At 41.0% G+C, this 24,622-nt stretch overlaps 1 protein-coding gene across 2 annotated transcripts; it reads right to left on the bottom strand.

Annotated features, from left to right (window-relative positions):
- map3k20a (mitogen-activated protein kinase kinase kinase 20a) lies at positions 1–23,665 on the bottom strand. Of its 2 annotated transcripts, XM_062402931.1 has the most exons (20): positions 23,487–23,659; positions 21,348–21,537; positions 19,244–19,331; positions 15,593–15,694; positions 15,035–15,100; positions 14,891–14,919; positions 14,333–14,470; positions 11,907–11,993; positions 11,657–11,731; positions 11,461–11,567; positions 8,828–8,963; positions 4,675–4,719; positions 4,536–4,566; positions 4,268–4,407; positions 4,117–4,179; positions 3,949–4,038; positions 2,015–2,131; positions 1,807–1,881; positions 1,502–1,652; positions 1–990 (listed from the first exon to the last, which is right to left on the bottom strand). In XM_062402931.1, exons 2-20 carry the CDS (start codon positions 21,504–21,506, stop codon positions 272–274), a joined length of 2,418 nt encoding a protein of 805 aa, XP_062258915.1. In that variant the 5' UTR covers positions 21,507–21,537; positions 23,487–23,659; the 3' UTR covers positions 1–271. The 2 variants fall into 2 exon arrangements, with proteins under 2 accessions (XP_062258915.1, XP_062258916.1); XM_062402932.1 differs by lacking the exons at positions 1–990; positions 1,502–1,652; positions 1,807–1,881; ... (4 more) ...; positions 4,536–4,566; positions 4,675–4,719 and adding an exon at positions 5,902–7,786 and having other exon boundaries at positions 23,487–23,665.
- Between the last annotated feature and the right edge of the window lie 957 nt (positions 23,666–24,622).

The raw sequence follows: 24,622 nt of genomic DNA, 5'->3' as shown, positions 1-24,622 counted from the left end.
TTTAATGAAAGAAAGAACAGGTACTGTATTGTCCTTTATTAGTTGTTTTTTTTAAGAGCATTATAGGTTTCTTATATTAACCAGACAGCAGTCAGATAAAAAATAAAAACCTCATTTGGTCATGCATATGTATTTACATATATCATAAGTATCAGTGTATCCTCTTACAACAACTTTTAGCAATGTGTGGAGACATCATTTATGTGCATAACCATTTCAGTGCATGACATGTTCAGCCTACAAGGAGCTGTCAGTTCCTGAGTGGCCCACGTTAAGTTCTCCCCCCAGCACCACGCCCTCCCCTGCCGCCTCTCCTCTGTCGACCTCGGACTTGTTTATTGTCCTGACGTGGTAATCTTTTCTGCCGCTCCACTTTGATCCACCCTCCGTCGCTGGCTTTGGCCCCTTCTTTATCCTCCCTGGGGTTTTCCGTCACAGACAATATACCTGGTATCATGGGTAGGCGGTTCACTGATGTGGCACTGTAACTGTTGGACCGTGGCCTCCCTGGCTGTCGCAAGGTTTTGCTGGTTCTATTAGGAACATAGCCTCTAGTGTTGGTCAAGGCGTGCCCCCTACCCTGCGCTATTCCTACATTCAACGTGCTGCCAAAGTAGAAGTTCTTGCGGTGGTCACGCACGGCTCCAGCACTGGCCGGGCGCTCTCGTTCCCGCTCGGAGGCGCTCTCTGACGTGGTGCTGGAAGGACTGCTGCCCTTTGACCCCAGATGGGCCGACGACAGTTTTGCCGACAGGCTGGCCGTGGGCGAGGAGCTGCGCGAGTCAATCCAGGGATGTGCTCGGAGGTGGTTTGGAGAGCGCCGCACAGCTGCAGCGTAAGAGAACTCCTGGCTTTCATGTGCAGACAGGAACTGAGGCAGAGTGCGGGCGTCGGAGCTGGTGAAGGTCGGTCGAGGAGCCGTTCGCTGCGGGGACTTAGCGGTCCTCATCTGCCGCAACCTCACATTGTGCATCCACATAGGATCAATATCTAGATCAGAAGATAAGCAATGATTAAAATAAGTGACATTTGGTAAATATATTCCTGCTATCTTATTTTTAAGTCTATGTCAGGTTATGGTGCTTTCAGTCATTATGGTCCTAGTTTATAGAGTTCTCTTCAGCATAAAATCTGCTCTGCTACAACAGTCTCTCCTTTTCTGTAAAAGCTTATTTTCTTGCAAGCCTTTAGTTTGACTGAAAGTATTATTTGACAGAAATTGCAGCTTTTATCCATATCATTATTATTACTATTCTCTTTCAATAGTAACAATGCCTTCCTGTTCTATTCCCTTTTGATTGAGCTGCTATAGTAATATTATAATACTTAATCCGACATTTCATTTTAGATTTTCTTTGCTTTCTTATCTTAAAACATCATGAGTTTGAACTTGACATTTATTAATGGAGAATTCACGAGCAAAACTTTGAAACTGCCCAGCAGTGAAAACTGTTGCCTGTGCACTCGACTAATACAACAAAACTATTAATAAGACCATTACCGGAGCTGGACCAGTCCTTGGGGTTCCAGTCGATGCTGTCCGGTGCCGTCTCGATGACCAGCTCCACCAACTTGATCTCGTCTTGGCCACCATTGGCACCCCACGTCACCGTGCCGCTGTGGCGGGTGCACTTTGGTGACTTGACGTCATTCTGAAGTGTCAAGTAAAAGGTGATGAGGGTATTTAGTTTCAGAAAGCTTCAAGCTAGTTTCGCTGGTATCCTGGTAGATTTTAGAGTTGTACGGATAAGTCCTAGATGTTTATTGTTTTGCGAGGTGCCTCCCTCAGGAGCTGAGTTGACTCACCTCATAATTGACTATGTAGTCCACTTTCTGGTTCTCTTTTATTCCGACGATCCATTTGTCCATCACAAAAGGAGGCTGGGTTGTAATTATTAGTTTGTTAAAAAACGTGAGAACTGGAATCACACTACAACAACACTGTGGGTAGGATGCAACCTTAGATCAGACAACACTGAGAAAACATGAGTGATAATGTGTTTTCTGAGGACACCTTAGTCATCCGCAGGACGTCCACATCCTGTTGGTTGGCATTAAAGATGACATCTTTGATGTAGGTCACTGCGACGTCATCTCCGTCAAGCTCCATGTACATTTTCCATTTGCAGTCCTTGAAAGAGAAGAGGCATTATGTAGATCCTCAGAGAGAAAGAACACCCGATTACATGGAGAAGTGAACCACTCCGTGTGGAGAACTTCAAGAACATAAACCAACAGCACAGCCTAGAGGTGGTTTAACGGCAGTGACCACACAGTCTCACACTGTGGGGGAGGAAAGAGTTTATAACATAAAAATATGAACAAATAATTTCAAGGTTGCAAAAAACATAAAAATTAATTATTCTAAATGGGATTTGTATGCAATATCTGTATTGGGCAGCACTTTGTTCAGTAAACAACTGTGACGTTTTATAAAATTGTTATGGCAGACAGAGGGAAACATAAATAGTAATTAACTTTGCTCAGACGTCGCAATAATCCTTGTCAAAATTTGATGTTTATGTTTGTTAATATTGGGCTAAATTATGAAGTTTTTGGCAGAAGAGATGGTTGTTAAGGGTGAAAAACTATTTTTTTCTCTCATGGCTTGCTGCATGCGGCACACATCAAATCCTCACTAGGAGGCAGAAATCGGAACAATTCCCCATAGCTCCTCTCCCGCATAACCAACGCTGACGAAGCAGTAATGATTCTGACAATCCCCAAAAGCCTGCCACAAATCCACAGGTCACTGCTTAACCACACAGGGTTCACGGCACAGGCCAATCCATTGTGCAGTGATCACAGAGAAAGACATCAGAGGAGTGGCACTAACACACTCGTCTGAGGAGCCTTTCGCCCTCTCCTGCCTCGTCCCCGGGGACTGGACGCGGCTCAAAGGGGGCAGCTTCAGCAAGAGCTCTGGCTCAGAAACACACCGCTGGCCCCGGCGCTGGCCTGGTGTCGGCCCTGGACGGTCGCCCCCGGGGGCTCCCAGGTCCACGCTAGTCTAATCACTCCGGCAGAAACAATGTCTGGTAATGATGCCTAGGACCCGAGTGCGTCTAATGACAACTCATACATAATTCAGCACCTTTCACTTGGCTGCACGGTGATATCCTCATTAGTAGGGGACCCTCAGTGGCTGTCAGATGGTGGCCGCACAATCGCAGGCCCTCATTTTGTCTTTGAGAAGTGCAGCTGCTTCCATGACATCGCCAGCAAAGAGGGGCGAAGGGAAAAAAAATGCAGTGCGGGTTTGTTTTATTTAGTGCAAAAAACCTTCCAGTTTGTAAAAACAAGGCTGACACAGAACCTGACACCAGGCAGGGGAAAATAATTAGCTCTCATTTTCTCAACCTCCTGTTTCCTTCTCCCTGCTGTGTTTTCTACCCACTAAACCACCACATGTCAGAAGAAATGGGAGGCAATTAGCAGTCTCGTTTCAGCCCTGCCGAACACACTGAAAGAGGACTATTTATGATGGGACAATGAACAGCTGAAAGATTAAATAACGTTTGCCTTTTAAAAAGAAAATGACTTCTGGCTAAATGGGCTATTTTTGATTAAATTCAAACAGCAAGTGAGGAGCCACCCTTTCTCCACAGTTTGAGGCCCTGAACAAAGGGGCTGCGAGCGAGCTGCGGTGGATGCGACACGCGGGCTGAGAATGAAATGTTTATTTGTCTGGTTTTATACACGTCTAGTGCTGCCTTCAGTGGTCAGTATAACAGCCATCATCTCCAATCTTCAGAACAAAGCGCCTCGGTAAGAGGAGGCACTGAAGCACTCACGGCTAAAAACAAGAGTCTGTGCATTTATTTAAAAAGCAACAACTATTACCCAACGTTAACATGTGTGTTCACAGAGGCAGCGGTGAGATGTATCAGCCGCTCACAGCTGCAGACTGTGTTGATCCAGTCAGTGTGTGTTTGACTGCAAACTTACACTTTTCCCAGTTCCTGGTTTCCAGTGGTACCCAAACACCAGCTCCAGATTCACAGTTTTGCTCTTCTCCACCTCCTTCTCCAACTCGTCCTGGAAGGAAAAAGTTGTGAAATGAAATGTGCGGACCTGAAAATGGCTTCCTGACAATAGAGAGAGAAACTACCATACCTTGAACAGTGGAGGGAAGTGCACGAATCCAAGGAAATCGTTAGTCAGCTTTTCAATTTCACCCTGCACAAGAGCAAAGGTCAGATTAACCGTCTCTCTAGATATCTATGAATTATATGTGGGTTTCTGACAGATGCGGTTAATGCCTTGCCTTAAGGTGCATAACGTGACCTTTGGACTTGACCCCCATGTCGTGCATGTCGTATTCCGTGAGCAGAAGTAACGTCTTTCCAGTGATGTGATTATTTTTAAACAGGTCAGCGTACATCTGCATGTCACATGTACCTTCCCCTGATATAGAAAATGAAAAACAACCAGTTGTAGCAATCTATATAAGATTCTGATAGTCAATATGAAAAGTCTGAAGGTGCCCAAGTCAGATCTTATGGTTTAAAACATGAGAACAAAAATGTACAAACCTGCACAAAATAGTTGCTGCATCCAGAAAAACTGAATAAATTAAAAGAATCAGAGGTTAGTTTTCCAATGACAATGTTATAAAGACATCAGTTAGTATGTATAGTAGTAGTAAGGTATAGTAAATACACTGATACTGACCACATGCTCCTCAGTCCAGGCATAGATGTCATGATTGGGCAGCAACTGCACAGAAACACGACACAAATTGATGTTAAAGCAGTAAAATATCGACGTGTGCATTTATGACTCACAATCTTCAAGTAAACATCACAAGACATTTGTGAATGTGATTAAAAGGGGAAATAGCCGTGTTTTTCACATATTCAGAGCCATTACTTTGCCGGTTATTGTGCTGTGTGATTAAGAAGAATCGCCTCTAATGGTCTATACCAAACCGAAAACGTCCATCTGACTGATCTCACGTGATCTATCTGAACGATAAGTTATTTATTGCTCATTAAATGTAATCAGGCAGAAAGCCGCCAGCCAAAATAAAGATTTCATCATTGTGCTCATGAGACATGGTGCGCAGTGACAGAAATAATGCAACGGAAAATTGGAGGAAAGACGACTAAATGAATGAGCGGGCCCCATTCACTGTGTTCTTCCCGAGACGTAATGAAAACAGCTCAGACTATTAAGCGAATGCCAGTCTCGATATCGCTGCCATACATTTCTGTGCAGACGCCTCATAAAGCTGCTCAGCCCCGCAGCATTGTCTGCCCCCTTCACTGCTGCAGCTCGGAAGTAAACAGATTCAGAAACACTCCTCCACTGCCATAGTCCCATCGGAGAAAGTTAACGTCACTTTCCCCCCGCAGCGTATTGTGTTTCCTAAATGTGCTGCCACGCTTCTGTCATTGAGATCCAGAGGGTTGCTGTTGACAAAAGGTGCCGGAATTTCGAATTCATAATGCTGACACACTTTATGTTTATGATACATGTGGGATCTGGAGGGAACTTTGAGTTTGGTTCAGTTCACACAATTCTGCCCCCATGTGGACTAATGATACTTGGTAACCAGGACATGAAGTTAGAACTGAGTCACATGTTGTGAAATTTAGTGTCACAAGAAAAGGCAATAGATAGGAAATGATATTTTGCAACCATAGTAAAAAGATTTCACTCACGCTGGGTTCTTCATGGCCTAAGTTCCACAAAGTCAAAGACCCAACATGACAAAGTTGAAAGTTTTTCTATTACACACCATTCACATACTGTCTGGATTGGACTAGAGGAGCTGGAGATCGATCCACCGGCCTTCTGGTTAGTGGACTTATCTCCTGAATATATATGTTGTTAAATCACTAAATTCACACACATGGTAACTAATAAAATCATCCAAGACAAACAATTGAGCAGAGAAAGTGAAAAGAAACTGATTTATTGACAAAAAAATGAAGAATGCAAGAAAATAATATCACACCAAGAAGCTGTGTGTGTGTGTGTGTGTGTGTGTGTGTGTGTGTGTGTGTGTGTGTTTTTGTTTATTTGGGAATGTCAATACTGCTGAAAGTATGTGTTAATTACACGTGTATAGGGCCTGATGGCCTGGGAGTACAGGCGATGTTTGAATAGGAGTATTAGCTCATGGCAGAGAGGTAACAAGCAACAACACAGGGATACAGAGGATTACATCCTCATGAGACCCACTGATGATCACAAGTGAAGGGGACAAATTAATGGGCTCTGCTCAGGGAAGCATGTCCTTCACCCAGATCAGGCATAAATACCAACTCAGTACTAATGCTAATTCATTGTTCTCTACTGAAAGTGCAGCTCTTGATGCTAATATTCAGATTAGATTGTACAGTATTTGACTGTATGTTAAATGTTTCTATGACTGGAAATTATTTTGTTAAAATTGATATATTGGTATAAAACATAGACTTATATAAAGATGGATGACATGATGGATCTACAAAAGTGAAGCCAAAGTGTCTTGATCGCCATCTGGTGGCTGGTGGCAGTAAACCCTGCCTCCATGTTAGTTAAGGGAACATGATTTTAGATAGTTATCACACTAATCTTGGCCATGTAACTGCTAATTTGGCCTCATTTCTGGATTGTGGGAGGAAGTGGAGACTTATAGTACATCTGTATCTATAGTCTATGGTGCAGGATGGGAGTTCTGATTGAGCCTGATTGATATAGGGAAAAGTATTGTTAAGTAGCATTTGCTTTTTTAAATCTAGCAGGATTATACAAATTCCCGATTCCATGAAATTTGTGGAGTGGTGGATCCAAAGAAGACCCAATACATTTTGGAGCGGATCTTGATAAAGAGCTGGATACAGGATTCTTTAACTTGGGCGAGATCGGCCCTATAGCCTTGACAGAGATCTGCGCTCTTCGAGCCTTTCTAAATAATTTCCTTCCAAAAAAGTATTGCTTGGGAAGTAAAAAGTAAAATAATCAAATGAATCTGACAGTTGCACAGTGCAGTCCGTCTCCTGCTGTTTTGAACCTGGGTCACTCAGAGGAAAAAACATGTACTTTCTCATCCTGGTAAGAGAGTGCATCTCAACAACTGCACTCCACCACATCCATAACAAATTGGCCAATCTTAATGTCAGCAAAATGTCACTTCATCATAAAAGCCTGGTCTTCTCGAAGCAACCGGCTTGTGGGGCTCTTTCTTCACAGCATGGCACTATACAGCCAGTACATTAGGCATACGCCAAATGACATCCATAATATACATAGGTGGAGGGTTTCAAACGGGTTCTATAATATGCCCCTGTGCTACATCGAGCTATTACTGAATTCATATCGTGAACAAAGCAGAAGGAAACCTACGCCCAGACATGTTTTAAGTAATGATTATCGAAATTATAAAATGATCAACATGACTTAACAAGCTGTTCATTTTTCGAAATCCGCAAACACTCACAACGCAACCGAGCGAGTTGTGGCAACGCCAAACAAGGGAGGGGCTTTATTCACTGTTGTCAGGCCAAGTGAAGCATCCAGCACCCAGAGTCATGTTGATTTTGTGTCCTTCCCTGACACAGCTCGACCTGGACGACTTCTGCTTGGCCTGCATGTTGACCTGCATGCCCGAGTGCAGCATAGGCCAGCCGAAGTCCACGGAGAACATGTCCTTACAGCCCTTCACCACAGACTGCAGCTTCACCCCCTCGTTACTCGAGGCCGTGATCTCACACGACATCCGCGAACTGTTCGACTCCTCCGTCTTTGACTGATAGAACGACTTAGCGCTTATCTTTTTTGCCACAGGTAAGAAGAGCTGAGAGGCAGAGAGACAGGGAGGAAAAAAAAGAGGGGGAGGAAGAGGGGATTGAAAAGAAAAGGAAGTAATCAGTTTCAATCCACAGAATAAAGTGTGAAATAAGAAAAGTGGGCAATTTTAAGCTCAACACAAGGGGTGATTTAGAAAACAAAGGGAACAAAGCAGAGGTGTGGAGCAAAGGAAGGTTTGGACAAGAAAGGAAACACAGGAAATGATTCCAGCGTGTTTGATTCAAACAATTTCCTGATTCCCTAGAAATTGTGTGTTGTGGAGCGACATCCTCCATGATATCTGCACTCTGCACCATTGTGCCAGGCAGTTTGATATGAATCATTGTGCATCCTTGACAGAAACACCAATGAAAAGAAGAGTAGAACAGTTTCGGGAATAACAGATTGATAGAAATGCAAAAGTTTTGATGCCAAAATGCCAAATATCTGTTGGTTTTAGTTCCTCAAGGTGAGGATGGGATAATATTTTGTCTTTCATGAGGTAAAAATAATATATTTGAGATTTGGAATGATCATCAGATAAAAAAAACACTGTGATAACTGCATAATATATTGTTTTACAAGACTTAAGAGAGAGATTGGTAAGGATGTTGGGAAAAATAAATTCAGCAAATAAAAAGGAGACAGAGAGACCATGAAGAAATTCTTGGACTGCAGTTTTCACTCTGTGCATCATGCTGCAAATGTTCCTGTGCAGCTGTCATGCACAACACTGCATATAAATGCAGTATTGCCGATGGTGTCTGCTTCACATAATGTTCTCATAATGTGCTTCCGCCCTCTTCTTATTCCAGGCTTTTTATTTTCATCTCACTGCTTCTCCATTTCCACTTCACCCCGGAGAAAACATCAGGACGATTCTGTCCCTCTCTCTCGATGCAAGTGAGGAAACCAGTGAATACACACGTGAACAGCGAATGTAAAAGTGAAGTGTTGTTGCTGTGACCACTTGACGGCGTGCGACCGGTGACCTGAGGGTCAAGAGGAGCCGAGGTGCAGCCGAGGTGAGGGGGGGGGGGGAACTCACCGGGGTGTTAGACTGCTCAACCAGTTTGCGCTCCCACATCTTCAGACGCCGCTCGCGCTCCTTCAGCTCCTGCTCTTTGGTGCTCAGGTCTCTCTCCAGCTTCTTGAGTCTCTCGAGTGTAGCTTCAATCTCACACCTGCAGTTTACAGCAGGAGACAATATAACGTTAGTCTGTCTCCCAGTACCTTCCACCTTCCTTACTCCTGCCTATCGCCCTCTGTGCCAAATATTGTACCATGTAGTCAGTCCTTGCAGGTGCCTAGAGTTCAGACAAAACAGGGATGGCATTTAGCCACTATGCTGTCCACTGCTGGGACCAGCTTCAAATGGATATCAAACCTGCCCAAACCATCACCTGCTTTAAAAGGAAGTAAAAAACTGCTCTGTTTTCCAGTGCCTTCACTTCATCACTTTAATTAGCCATAACTTGTTGTATAAAATGAGCTTTTATACTGTTTGTGTACTTTTGAAACATTGAATGACCTCTGGGAATGATAAAACACTATACAAATACATTTTCACTGCCTTGCCTAAAGGGGTAAATCTTTATGGCTCACAAAATATACCACATACTTTTTCAACTTAGGTCCCAAAACAACTGGGCGGTGACTTTTCAAGCAAAGTAAACTCTCATAGGAGTAAATAGTGCATGTGTCAGAATAAACTACTACTAACGAACCTGTTAACCACCACAACACTATTCATAATTTATGGGTTGTTAACACGTAAAAAGTTTGACCGATAACATGTGGCCTGTATTCTGTATTAAACAGTTCAAGCACATGTGACTTTCTATGGATGCATCTATACATTAAATGGCATCTTTTGGAAGCATGGGGATTTCCACTGGCATTTCAGAAGCGGTCCTGTGGGTTTGAAAAATGTTGTCATGTCATTAAGTTTAAGAATTAACAATGGTGGTTCATCACACAGAGAAATAAGCTTGAGACAGACAACACTTGTTTGGAGGAATTCCTTTTTAGTTTAGGTTTTTTCATGAAATCTGTGGATAGAATGTCTTCAGAAGAGTGGCGCAGTACCTGAACAGTAAGTAGTGATACATTTCGAAAGCAAAACTAACTGAAACCCATGTGTAAACAGCCACGTGACGCCCTGCAGGCAGAGAGTGATTAAGCGTCTTAGAGTCTGAAGCTTTGAATGCCAAGGACAGGACAATGCCTCAAGCTCACGTCACGCTGAGGGAGTTTGTTTCGCCCAGCAGGTGGGGCTGCACATTGTGTTGTGGAGCACATGCTGAGCCTCCGCCCAACAGAAACACTCTCTTTTCATAAGCACATGCAGCCCAGGCAGGAAGGCCCATCCCCTTACTCTGCCGCATCCTCCACCCCGACGCTTCCCACCTCAAAAAATGTCCACCTCCCAAATAATTTGTTCTCCAGCTTCCCACTTTCCTGATAAACTCTCGCAGTATTTCACATCAAAATTTGAAATACAACAGTCAGAGAAATGTTGCTTCTTCTGCAGCTCCCACTGCATCTCAGCTCGAAACAAACAAACACATTTATTTTCTTCTATTTATCCAGACAAATCAAACTAGGCAAGAATTGATAACTTCATTTTTAAATTTCAAGACTGTGTCCAAACTTTCTGCACAACAGGAGACCTCTGTTCAGGGTGAGTTTTAACTTCATCTGCCTATGTTTATATTGAAGTTCTCACCCAAATAATTTCATACCACACAGGATATTACACACAAAATGGCTTAATGATAAAAGCAAAAAAATAGATAAACTGATGGATCAAATCAGATGATGCGACACAAGAGGAAAACCTTTGACTTCCTGTTTCAATCTATTGGTTCTATTGAATCTATACATACAAAGTAAACCAGGCATTGATTCCATTGATTGTGCAACCAGTGAAGATTTACACACTATTTAAAAATGAAACAAAGTCAGAACTCAACCTCGTCATTCATCTTTCATCTGAAGCCCAATTGGCTGTAGTACAGAAATAGAAAATGCTCAGTTACCTTCTGCCTCCACTATATACTGTCTATTTCTGGGTAATGCACACCAGCTACCTGGGTGAATTAAATACAATAAATAAATATATTTTCCCTCGCCTCTCCTCCCGCTCTCAGCCCATGGTGATTTCTCCCTGTCACAGGATTTCTCACTTTCTCAGTTTCCCAGAGTCTCACTCCGACTTGCTCCACCTGCAGATGGCTGCCCGGACACGATGCCACCAGCACAACTTCTGAGGGAAAAACCTCAGAGCGCAGACAAGCCCCACAGAGAGGCAGACAGAGAATAAAGTAACAGCTGAGACTCAGGCTGTGCTGAACATCACCAAACCTCCAGCTGCTCATACAGGCCAATTAAACACTTCTACTTGAAAAAGATGGTGATTATTTTAGGGCCTTATGGGTAAAGAGAGGAAGTACATCCAGATGGATGATTCTTTGGAGGTTTTTCATGCCTTTATGTAGCCATCAGTGTAATTATTAAAGATCTATATGCACGATCTCGAGTCCTTTTTGTATTTCATGGCCCCCATCAGCTACATTTCCACATCATTCTTTCAAAACAGTTGCACATTTCCTTAGGCTGAGGCAGTATATTGGGTTATAAATACATTTATTGGGTCTGGAGAATGGATGATCACATTACCTCCATTCAGCCTTGTTGTGAAGGAAGGAGTTGCACTGTTCAGGAAGTTGGCTGTCGTTAGACATGGACTCCAAAGTAGAGAGGATCTGTTTGAACATTGGCCTTTCCTGAATGAACATAGAAACATTTGCTCTGAACGTGAGTCATGAAAACATACATATTTTGTTCATGTAATGTAACTTTGTAGACGGCTCACTTTTGGCTCTGTTGCCCAGCAGTTCCTCATAAGCTCAGCAAAGCTGGCAGGACAGCCACTGGGGATGGTTAACCTCTGGAACACACACATGATTGCAACACGAGCTGATTATTCAATATATATATTCATTATTGAATTGATTGATCATATTAAATAAAGTCAACCATACACTGGTGAGGCGTAAACAGTGACTCTGTGTGGCAGACAGTAATATATTATAATAATTATTAATAATCGCACGCTATAATACCTCATTTTTCTCCACCACGAGCCAGGCCACTTGTAAACCTTCCAGACCTTTGAAGGGGATCTCTCGGGTCAGCATTTCCCAAAGCACCTATCGCATAATCGAGAGCCAAGGTCAGTTCACAGACACAATATCAATATCACACAATATACACATTCATGTATGTGTATGAACTGCCATAGCAGCCAAGGATCTGCTGGGTTTCTCCACCGCATGATGAGATTTTTTTTTTAGAGATGAATACATTCTGAGCATGTATGTTTTATCTGTTACTACAATATGTATATTCGTAAATATTCAAAACGCTCAATACTATTGTTCTTTGAGAACAAATGTAGCTTATAAAATAGACAAAACATGTATGCAAAAATTTATTTTAAGTTTGTTTTCCGCATCGTCAGGAATAAGACAAAATGATGAATGAAAAACAGCCATTTACTGTATACATGTACCTTGTGGTTTTGCATTTCTGCATTTGCCAGCTTCCTGTCATTATATATATATATATATATATATATATATATATTTTAATATAGAAATCAGTTCTTCATAAAACACGTCTGAGGCAGAAAAGGGCATACTTAAATCTGCAATCATTCTGCAGTAACTCTGGCATAAAAAGCCACTCATTGCAATCACAAACATTGTCTGTTTTACTCTTCAATTCATCCTTGTTTGAGAGGGGCTGGAATTTCAGCCTTAAGTCAGTTGAGGATAAGTGGTAATGATTTCCAACTACTCACAAATGTCTTTACACAGACACTTCACAAGAATATTGTCAGGAATAAGAACCATAAAGTCCCAGTGAGAGACTGTACTTCTGCAAAGGTCAAAAAATTCTACTGTCCACTTAGGCATGGAAAATAATGCAGAAATTAAAATGGGACAAGGCTACTTATTTGTCTGAGCCATGAGCGACCAGCTTACTTCAGTGAACTTTCTTTGAGTGCATGAAACATATTTCGGACTGGATATTTTTAAAAGTGAAAAACGCAATTATGTGCCAAGTTTGTTCTTCCTGCAGAATCACAGGACCTCCTCCTCCTCCTCCTCCTCCTCCTCGTTCTTCTGTTCTATTCCCCATTACCTCATGAGCTCTTCAGTGCGGCTGGGAATTACCAATATGTAATATAAGCTTGGACAGGGAGGGAAGCACCAAAATATACTGGCGTGTGTAGCACTAAACTTTTTAAAGTCAACTTTACGAATATAAATGTTATTCATGATGTTTGGCTTTCTCAACAACATGCTAATGTCGAAGGGATGATAGGTGATTATTCCACTGAATTCTGAACATTCGCCATAAAGTAAATGGAACTCTCCCTCTCTCTGCTTTTTATTGTGGCTTGCTTGACAAAATCAAAAATGAACTTGCTGCTCGGCACTTCCTCAGCGAGCCGGATGCTCTTGTTGAGTTGACTAGACATATTGACACGATACAAGAAGGAGGAAAAAGGAGAGATTTCATTCCTCAGGTCCCCATGCACCTGTCTTCTCTTCTTCTGTCACCACCAAGCCAGTCAAGTGTACAACTACAAGTCCATGCAACTGGAAAGGACCCATCTTTCTCTCCCAGGGGAATGCAATCAATGTGGCATGGAGAATCACTGAATGAACATTGGAACTTTGTCACTTCCTGCCAAGGATAGGGAAATACCCAACAGTAACACGGAGGGTACTGACTCCCAGAATTATCAAATGACCTTTAACTTATGCACAGGTTCCACACACTAACTTTTTGGATTCCTCTTCATCCTGTCAATGCTTCATCCTGCACAACCTGGACTCTGGAGTCCCACATTCAAGCTGGTGCTCTTGACAGCCACTTCCTCGCTTCAGTCGCCCACCACACAGCTCAGCTGCTTTCACTTATACAGTCAGCCCAATTGTTCTATTTCAATTTTTTATCTAATACTTAATCATCTATATACTCAAATTTATTATATCAGGATACATATATATATATATATATATAATTTCAGATGTAGTGTCTTGTTTTGAATATGAATATGTACATTAAGAAAAATCACTCTCCATCTGCTTCCATCCATCCGCAGGCCTCCTTTCACAGTCCAAAGACATGCAGTTTGGGTTAATTCCACACTGATGTACCTGCCTCTCACCTGATGTCACCTGGTACTGGCTGCAGCTCCCCCCCAACCCTCAGAGGATAAATGGATTATCTAATAAATTAATGGCTGGACGCTCAAAACAATTCTCTTGATGGAAAGAGTGTTTTCTCTCACTCTGAGCACACTGAGTCAGTGACTCATTACAAATTATAAGACTTATTATAAAGAACGGAAACCTCTGTCCTACCTGTTTTTTATCCTATAGGAAGAAAATATGTTCCAAAGAACTACACAACTTGCATAAGAGTTATTATATTATATTTAAGTGTGAAACTCCCCCGTCCCCTTGTCACTCACCACACCATAGGAAAAAGTGTCACAGGTCTCAGACACAGGCAGGCTCTGGATCACTTCTGGAGCCATCCAGGGAAACGTTCCAACCAAGGACATGTGTGTGGTGTGGGTCAAGAACTTAGACGCCCCAAAATCACAAATCTGAGGAGATAAGAATGGAATTTAGACTGATTTTGATGCAAAGATTGGTTTCTACTGTTGATATCGCATCATTCAGGTCTGATATTGGCTGCTGCTTTAATCACTGAAGTGCCACAGGAAAATTTAATTTGAAACACTATGGTCTTACAACATATGTCCAGAGTAACATGAACAGTTACAGAACAAACTACATCACAAATACATTCTGTCCCATGTTTATGATAAATATTCTTTCTCTTTGCAGTAAGACACAGCGGTTGATGCTCTCAGTGGCTTCTTGCACATGGTAAGTTAGTCACTGCCCTCTTGTGTCCATATACTGTAGGTAAGTAACATACTAGTATTTCATGCTCATATTCCATTCAAACACATATAGATAAAATAATTTGTTTTCACTGTGCAGTCATATTAAAAACTCACCTTGAGAACTTTGTCTGCAGATAAAACAACTGAAAAGGAAAAAGAGAGAAGGTATTAACGTATAAAAACCAGCATTAATGTAAAAAAAATTATAATATTAATTTTGGATGTATTGGTAAAACAATAATGTTGCAAATCTGTTACCGTTCCTGGACTTCAGGTCTCTGTGGATCACCTTAATGGGTGCCTCTGAGTGTAAATAGTGCATGCCTACAGGGAAAGTAGAGATGTGTTTCATAAAGATAAATGAAAAGATTCGATCAATCACATGACAAAGTAATGCATCTTTCAGCTGCTCGTGATCGAGGAGGGACGGCATTACATTGCAAATTATATTTGTGTAGCATTCAGCCAAAGTGACAAGAGCTGCTTTAAATAGCACTGTATACTGTTTGATGTTAATAATTGGGACTATTTGACTCTTGTTCATATTTAATTGTAGACTTATAGTACAGCTACACCGCCTGCACACACTGAAGCACACAACAGTTGGTGATTTGTGTAAAACTCAATAATGAGGATAACAAATAGATATCAAATATTCTTTCTTGCTTTGTAAACATTTTGAATGCAAGAGCAGCTGAGGCGGTCTCATCAACATTCTCCCATCAACATATGTGACTGAAATTGCAGAATATAAATCTCACACAGCAGAATTTCAGCATTGGATGTAATTATTATGTCATGTGAAATCACAATTACCTCGGCCCATGTCTGCGGCCCATGTCATGATCTGTCCCATATCCATGTCCTCGCTCTCATCACTGGACAGGTATTCATACAGTGATCCCCCACTCGCATACTCTGTAAAGAAATGTGATTGTGTTGTAGATGCAAGTAGATAAAGAATTTCGGGAACAACAACAGAGATTTGTGCTGATAGAATGTCTTAGAGTGAAAACACATTACTCCTGAGGTATTTTACATTAATGATAATAACAATAATTTTCAACCTATCTTATGCCTTTTTAAGCTTTTTTCTACAAGTTTTATTTCTAGCATTGTACACTTTATTTGTATTCATTTTTGTCTTGCCTTTCTCTGCCATGATTGTGCAGCACTGATGTTATTTTAAATGCGCTCTATAAATAAATCTGACCTGACTTGAATTGACTAGGGCAGTAGGAGAGAGAGAGTTGCATTAAAACAATAAATAGTTAAAATCCTGCTTGACAACTCCAAGAACCCACGATTTCAAACAACTCTATGCACCAGCCTGCAGCTGTGGATAATCTTTATATATCATAATGAAACTGAACAAACTGTTGTGTTCGCACTTAAATTTCCACAACACAAATCTTTCTGCTCTGCCACAACAGGTTTCATACACTTCAGGAAATGCTTTTGCAAACATCCTTTCTGTCACAAGAGATTTGATGAAGCTTTTGTAAATGAAATATGTAAAACTAATGTGATAATCAAGATTTTTGCTGTTGGTAGACATGTGGAGTAAAGTGCTCGATTCACTATTAACAAGCATTATCATAACAACTAACACAGCAGGGATCCACTGTTGGTGCATAATAACATAATCATATCCCAACACAATGAATGTAAACATGCACAGCCACAAAGTAAGGACTGCAAATAACATTTACAAAAATACACCCGACAATTTAACATTTTCTATGGGCCTTTGTTTTTACTTGTATTAAAGCAGGGGCTGATGTAGAAAGTGTGTTTTAGATGAAGTCACATGCAGCAACATTAATGTTCACCTTATTTCACCTGACTCTGTACTTTGTACTTCAAAAGGTTCATCCGCATTCCATAGATGATGTGATTAGTGGCTCTAATGTAAACTGCACAGTCATTTTCATCTCAGCTACCTCCTCAGAGGGAGGGCGGGCCATGTCACATGAGTGTGGTGCGAATCAGAAAAACAAATGACTGAACACACCAAAGCAAAAGAAGAACAAACAACTGCCAATAAGGAAACACAAATACATATACGAGGACAGAACTGCAAATCACATTACACGACGGCAAATAAGAAAGTGCAACAGCCAATAAGAATACAAGATGGCAAAACACAGCAATTCACAAAACACAGCGGCAAATGAGAAAAAAATATTTGTTTTTGTGTTCTGTGACTTGTTACAATATTTTGACATTGTAATTTGTAATTCAGGGCCAATGTACAAATACACTTTAATTATCTTATGTGCCTTTTACGCAGAACAATAACCAACTTTAATTCCCGTAGCTTATGACAGCTCGGAATGACAGCAGATATTGTTAAAAGCTGCGGGTCAACAGAGACAAACAGGCGTCTCCAACAGGTTGTAGATTCTGGGAGCTGGAGGGAAGTGCTCGGCCTGATGAAATTTATAACACTGCTGATGAATGTGGACATTGCCTGGTCAGCGGGACCGTAAACATTTTTCATGAATCTGGTGTTAATTAGATTCTGCTTTCATAGTAAATAAAGACACTAAGCAGCTCCTTGACAACAACGCTGTTCGGTTTCACAGCTGCAAAACACTACAGCTGTTGCCTCGGAGGAGACACACACACTGTGAGGGTTTCAGAGGCAGCTCTGCAGGTCCTGCTCTGAAACTGTCTGTCTAGTGATCAAAACTTTAAATGCTTTCATCTAAATATTAATGATAGCTGCTTCTTTCCTCAAATTGCATTTTTTTTCATTTCTCTTTATAGACTCTTCTTAACTTTTAACACTGAAATGATCTGTTTCAGTGTAGGGGCTTATTTACTGCGTGAGAATAAACAGGGACAGAAAACCCTTGATTCCATCATCTGTATAAAGTCAAATTAAAAGGGTGTTCTAACCTATTTAAAGAAGATATTTAGCTGTGAGACATGGAGTTGTGACTATGTAAATTGGTTTTAAAATGTATCGCAATCTAATATTAATGTGAGGTTCCACCACAGAGTGATGTTGCAGAGGTTCCCAGGTCGAACCATAATATCAGATATCTGTCTTCTAACACTCTCAAACTTACAATTATAAACTTGATGACAATTGTTGGCATGACTCAGATGACTGTAGTCATGCCAACAATTACTATGTCACACAATACTGGAAAATATATATACCAATTTAAAAAGAAGGTATAGAAATTTCTTTTTTTCAGTGAAATTAAGCTGGGGACATCATTTCAGTGGGTGTGATGTGGAGAAAATTATCAATCATATTTCAGCCTCCTTATGTTGTTAACAGCAAGATGAGGAGTAGTTTGAACACATCTCTTATTATATAAACCTAAAAGCATCAGCACCAATAGTCACAGGAAATAACCAGATTATAATTGACTTTAATCTGGTTATTAAAACAATAAAACATTTCTTTTAGTGAGATGTGAACTGTGGGCTAGATTTTAATATATTTCAGATCATTTCATTTTCTTTGAGATGCTGTGCATTCATCCACGTGATGAAAGTATGTGATGTTCCCTGTTCAGGATGTGAATCATTTTCTTTCACAATGTGTTTTACTGTTTAACTGGCAGGGGATCAGTCTTTGTCTCAGTATGGACGAGACATTAGAAATAAAGGACCCGTGGGCAGTCACTAGGTTTCTCAAACATTCTGCAGAGTGGGTAAACATATAAAGAGCCTATAACGCAGCTTCTAATGTAGGCTGAATTGTTTCATCTAAGCTGCTGCTGGAGGGCTCTGCTGTTGTTTTCAGGATGAAGAGCCTCTTTTATTTCGCTCATGAGAAAGAAGGAATAGTCCTGAGTTTTACAAATGTAATTAAAGTCTTGATTAAAATTAGACTAATTATGTCACTAAATTAAACAATTTGTTGTTTGGCTTAAGCTTATTTATACAAATTAATTTAGTTAATAAATGAATTAATTGAATCAACTAATCAAGAAAAATGTTTTTCACTATTGGTCAAACAAGAAACTATCTGAAATTTACAGTGAGAGAGTGTGCGTGTGCATGTGCATGTGTGTGCGTGAGGGTGTGTGTGTGTGTATAAAGAGAAAGTTTTACCCCTCAACAAATGAATGAGACCACAGACTTCTACTGCCAGTGCACATACATCTCAAAACACACTTTACAGTAAAAGGCATCGAGGGCCCCTTGTTTTGTACAGTCCACAGCAATGTTTGCTTTACAGGGCGCGTTATTCTTCTCAGCCTCTAAATCAGACGAAAAACACACAACTGCTGTATCAACGTGTGCACTTCCTGAACCCTCCACAATTCACTAATGCTTCCATAGAAACCTCGGCAGCATTCACTGTTGAATAAACTGTGCAACTGATGCAAACACATTCAGCTGCTGCAGCTTTATAACACGATGAGGTCCAGTTGTCCCACTGCACCGTGCACTGCGCGAGTCAGCATGAATGGTTCTTCATTTGTTTTAAAAAAAACTTACCAGTAACGACTCCATAGTTGGGAGCCTCGATAATTGCACCATAAAACTGGATGATGTTACGGTGGCTGAGGACACTGAGGATTTCAGCCTGAGCAATGAAAACACAGAGAGAAAATATAAATTTTTCCATCATAAATACATTTTCTAAACATGTAACTGCAAATCATTATATGTGTCTGAATGAACAGGACTGGTAATCTACAGCCACTGAGCTAACGTACTAATTTTAAAGCAACATTATGCAACTTTTTTACCTTAAAATAGCAGCTTCAAAATGATTTGATGTAACTTTGGCGAGTGGATACGATCTCTGTGTACCTGACTCATGGTAATTTTCAGTATCAGGTCAACAAGTTCAAGAGCAAAGCTGAACTGCAGATTTCAAATATTAAGACTCCTGAGTGGAATTTGGTGTATTTGTAACGCAGGCCCTCTTCTGATTCAGGAAGCCAGGGATCATGGGTAATATCGACACTTCAGTTGTGTTTCAGTTCAGTTAGTGGGACTATGCAGTCAGAGCTCAGACACGGAGCTCCACAGATAATCCCAGCGATGCAGGACTCACAAGTATGAGTTGAAAGGGCTTCAATCGAAACGCTGCTCAGTCACTTTGAATGGGGTGACATCCTGTGTTGCTAAACTGCATTGTGGTTCAGTTACATTGCGTTGCATTGCCTTGCATGCAGAAGAAGCACAGCTGCCAATCAAGTGCAGTCACTAACCCATCAAATCACATAACTTCATAGTCGTGTGTATAGGTGTGTGTGAGTCTCGTTGCAATTACACCCCCGAAATGCTAGTGGCAGTAGAGTTTCTATGCTGGTGTTATGTGTCTTCCGGTTTCTGGTCCGTGTCTCTGTTAACTTCAGAACTCTGGCAAGCGCTACTACGTGGATAATGTTGGAGTTCGAGCTGATACATGTTGAAGAGCAATTACTAGAACTGCAACAGAAAAGAAAGACGTCATCTGTGTTTGGTCCTTCATCTAAAAAAAAAAAATGACGGTGAGTCAGCCGGAGATGCGCCACTACCAAGCGGACCAATCACAGCTCTTGCGATTTGAGTTGCCTCGGTGTGTAGTAACATTTTTAGGGAGCGCCCGTCAGGTTACGGCGTTGGGCTCTGCGTAGGGTACAGGTCTACGTATTGGCTATGGCTTCCACGCAGAAGCATGAATTTGGTTTTACTGCAACGCATACCTGTGAGTCCAGCTTTAAAGTTGTAGTGTTGCTTTGAAGATGTATAATGTCATTCCATCTTATTTTGTCTTCTGGTAATGTTAACAGTTGCTAATTAGCGCAAAACACAAAGTACAAATAACAAAGTGTGCAGGTTAAGGGATTGCCATGAGCATCAGGTCATGAGCCATATCATAAAAATCCATACGTTAGTTGTTGAGAGTTTTTAGTTTTAAAATACCACACATAAAACGTGAAGTACATGGTGGCAGTGGATTAAATGTCCAATCCTTTGTAAAAGTGTTGTTAAGATATTGTAAACAAGAGCTACATGCGGGTATGATTAAAAATAAAGGGGAGAGTATGAAAAAGACAATAATATAATACACAGTCCCAGAGGGTCTCATGTGTCATCGTTTAAAGAATGAATAGAAACTTGACAAAACCAATATATTTAATTGTAGCCAAACACTGTAATTAAAGGAACAATTGGTTGAATGTGAAAGTATTAGTTATTATTTTCCCTGAACACGCATCTCTCCAACACTTGAGTGAAGCTGAATGGATATCTGTGATCTTTTACAGTTTCATAAAAGACATGATGAATACTTTTCCTGAGACTATAAATGTGAAACAATCCCCATGAAAAGATTTCAGAGATAATTCATTTTTTCTTTTTAAGACAATGAACCCGAGCTTTCAAAGGGGTTTCAAGAAAGGGCTCTTCTGTAATTGGGCCAAACACATTCTTTCATTGGGCGATGTGGTTTCCTTTTGCAGCACGCTTCTGAGAGTGAGGGAGTATAATGACCATGAGTGACACGTATGGAAGTCACCACATCCCACTAAATGGGGCAGCAATTAAAATTATTACTACACTGACAATTAAAAAGTATATGAAAAGCTCGGGCAATTATGACTCCTACCTCGTTCTCGATCTTGAGCAGCTTTTTCACCGCCACCTCTTTGTCCTGGGAGATCCACCTGGCTCGGTACACACTCCCGAAGCTGCCACCGCCGCAGTTCTCGAAGAAAATAATGTCATCAAACCTGACTTGCACGAAGGAGGCGCTTGGAGACAACATCTCATAATGACTCTCAGCTCCAACTCAGCTTCTAGGAGACGGGGGGGATATCACAAGAAAAGAAGGAAGCCTGCTTCAATAAACAAATTCCTCTATGATAAAACAAACTTGTTCCTCCAGTGCGTGATGCTTCAAAGAATAGCTTCACTCTGAACTACGACGACAACTGAGAGCGGGAGTCACTGCAGGTCAGAGGGACTCCAACAGGACCCCGTGCCGCCGGCAGATTCCTTGTGCAGTGTCGGTGTGTTATCCCTGATGTTAGATCTGTGACTTACTGAGCATCCTCTGTCTCTTCCTACCAGCGAACACTGAGCTCAGGGTCCACACAGTTTGTTATGAGGAGGATGGCATGCTTGGTATGCTGTGATCACGCAGCCAAAGTCGCAGGCTACTCGAGTCTGGCCGGCTGTATTCGGTACAAGTAGGGTCATAAGAGAGAGAGAGCTAAAAACAGGGACTATAAACTGTCTGTGATTGTTTCAAAAGCCGGGAGGGTCCCTCATCATCTCTTTATCTTTTTTAAATAAAAGAAAGGGATCTCCCTGCCTGTGTAAAAGCTGTTCATGCTGCATTTGTGTAAACCAGGGTCAGGACGCGCAGAATGCTGACAAACTGTCGATGCAGATGGATTATGTGGTTTTGCGTGTCCCTAACAGCATAAAAGCATCTTTTAAAGAAATAATTAATTACAGGAAATTTTAGCCCTGTTATCGTTCATAGGTTTCCCATTTACAGCTGCGCAATTACAGCTTTTAAAAGCTTGTTGCCTGGGTCTTCATTGGGATTGCTATCCATCCCAGCGGGGAATGCTTCCATTGTCACAGAGGGGAGCCGTTCTGCTTCATTCAGCTTTCTGCTGATTTACTTGTATTCACGCTATACTTAGCCTCAACCCAATCTGCTCAGTGGACCGCCCCACCCCCCTCCCATGTTGTCCATCCACTCAAGAAGCCAGGGTTACTGGGATATGGCAGCACTCTGACACTCATTCCTGCCAGTTTCTCACTTAATAACAAACAACACTTCAGCACCGCAACAATAACGTCTCGATAGAGCATATGTCCAACTGCATCTTGACCTGTCAGCGTTTATCTCCCGTCCTAACAGCAACGAGGTAACATTTAAATCCATGTGTTGATGTTGATATCACAATCTTAGATACTGATCTTACAGTACATGATGCCTCTGATGGCATAAATCCAGATGTTCAAATCACAATCTTAGATACCGATTATACTGTGCATGATGACTTGAATGGCTCCTATCCAGATTTAGAAATTACCATCTCAAATACGGATTTTACAGTGTGTGATGCTTTTGATGGCTTAAGTCCAGATGTTGAATTCACAACCTAATGACAGATTTTACAGTGCGTAAGGATTTTGATGGCCTAAGTCCAGATTTTGAAATCACAATCTCAAATACTGATTTCATAGTGCATGATACCTTCCATGGATTGAATGCAGATGTTAAAATCACAATTTCAAATAGTTATGGAATATATGTGACTCACCTTTTGTGGCTTAAATCAAGATGTTTTCAACCCAATTCACAACCCAACATGCTGAATTAACAGTGCATGGTACCTTTGATTGCTTAACTACAGATGTTAACATAAGTGCAGCCATATCCGGACCTTAATGTCTTTATTGATTATTGGGGTCTATATACAAGCACAGTCACAGTTCACTGCATCAACCAATAGAACAGTGGGAAAGTGTGTTACTCTGCTTCATGGTGTTATTATGACAGGACTGGACATGTTGTAATCACACGTACTCACTTAATAAGTATTATAATACGCCACTTGAAACGTGTCACACACAGCTCCAACCAGAAGTACAGTAAACCTGTACAAACACCATGTGTACGTCTAAACAAGTATCAGTGTTTAAACTACTGTCACCCTGGTTCTTGTATGCATGTAAATCCCGTATCCACCTCCGACACCCGCCCTCCAACTCCCGCTGAACATACCGACATGAAGTGCGAGGTTTCCGGCTCCGCAGCAAGCTCGTCGTCGCTGCAGGTTCCACAAGACAGACACTTTCTCTGGAGAAGTTTCCGGGAAGGCAAATGTGACGTTTTAAAATTTCTCCGGTCGTTCCGAGGTGGTTTCACTGGTTACACAACTTCCTCAGGCAGCAGCCAACACACTGACTCCATCCAAGGCAACATACTGATGACAACAGCGCCCCCAGCTGGAGCAGAGGGGCATATCCTACCTGTTTGTGCAAATGTTTATTTCATCGTCCTGGGACGGTGGTGTTCAACGTGAGGTCCGCGGACCAACCGAGGTCCCCAGTGTCATCTCTTTAATTTGTGACCTTCAACAAACTTCACTTTGTAACCTAAACTATATTAATTTGATTTTCATGTCACTGTTATTTAAATGTATTTATTCATTGTGTATGTGTTTTGTCACATTAACCTTTAATACTAAAAGGAACTAAATATATGGACTCAATGAAGGGTATTTGTAAGATACATGGGTCTTGTTTAATTGTTATGGCACCCTATTATATGACAGCTATAGTTAATATTTACTTAAAAACATAAGTTTGAATAACAAATAAATATGATGTATTCCTTTACGTAAAAACATCTGTCTATTAAGAAGATAACATGAGCTCCATCTGGACCACATACTATAATAACTTCTTACATGTTACTGCAGCAGTAATAACAACAATGCAATGATAAAATATTGCACTGACTTATACTGACTGTCTTCATGAGTGCAATGAATTTTCTAATCGTCAAGGGAAATGTGGCTCATGATACCTTTCAATCTTTTTTTAAATTTACTATGGAATATTACTTTCAGTTTTTATTATTACTTGTTATCAATTGTACGCAACACTTCTATTTGTATAAGTTATTTGAGACTGATAAAACTATATCTCTTACTTCTTAATAATAAAAAAAGGTTATAAGTATAGTGTAAAGTACATAAACATTGTTTTCGGCTCATCTGTTGAGGGTCACAAAAGTTTTTGTACCCTTTATAACTCCATATAACTGAATTAATTTACCAGTGAATGTGTAACTTAATCAGAAATTTAAACTATTTCCCATCATGTATTGTAAGAACTCAAAATCATCCCATGTTC

This window comes from Platichthys flesus, chromosome 13, assembly GCF_949316205.1.
Source record: "Platichthys flesus chromosome 13, fPlaFle2.1, whole genome shotgun sequence".
NCBI classification, from domain to species: domain Eukaryota; kingdom Metazoa; phylum Chordata; class Actinopteri; order Pleuronectiformes; family Pleuronectidae; genus Platichthys; species Platichthys flesus.
The sequence above is the reverse complement of the archived record's forward strand: the minus strand, read 5'-3'. Positions and strand labels throughout refer to the sequence as shown.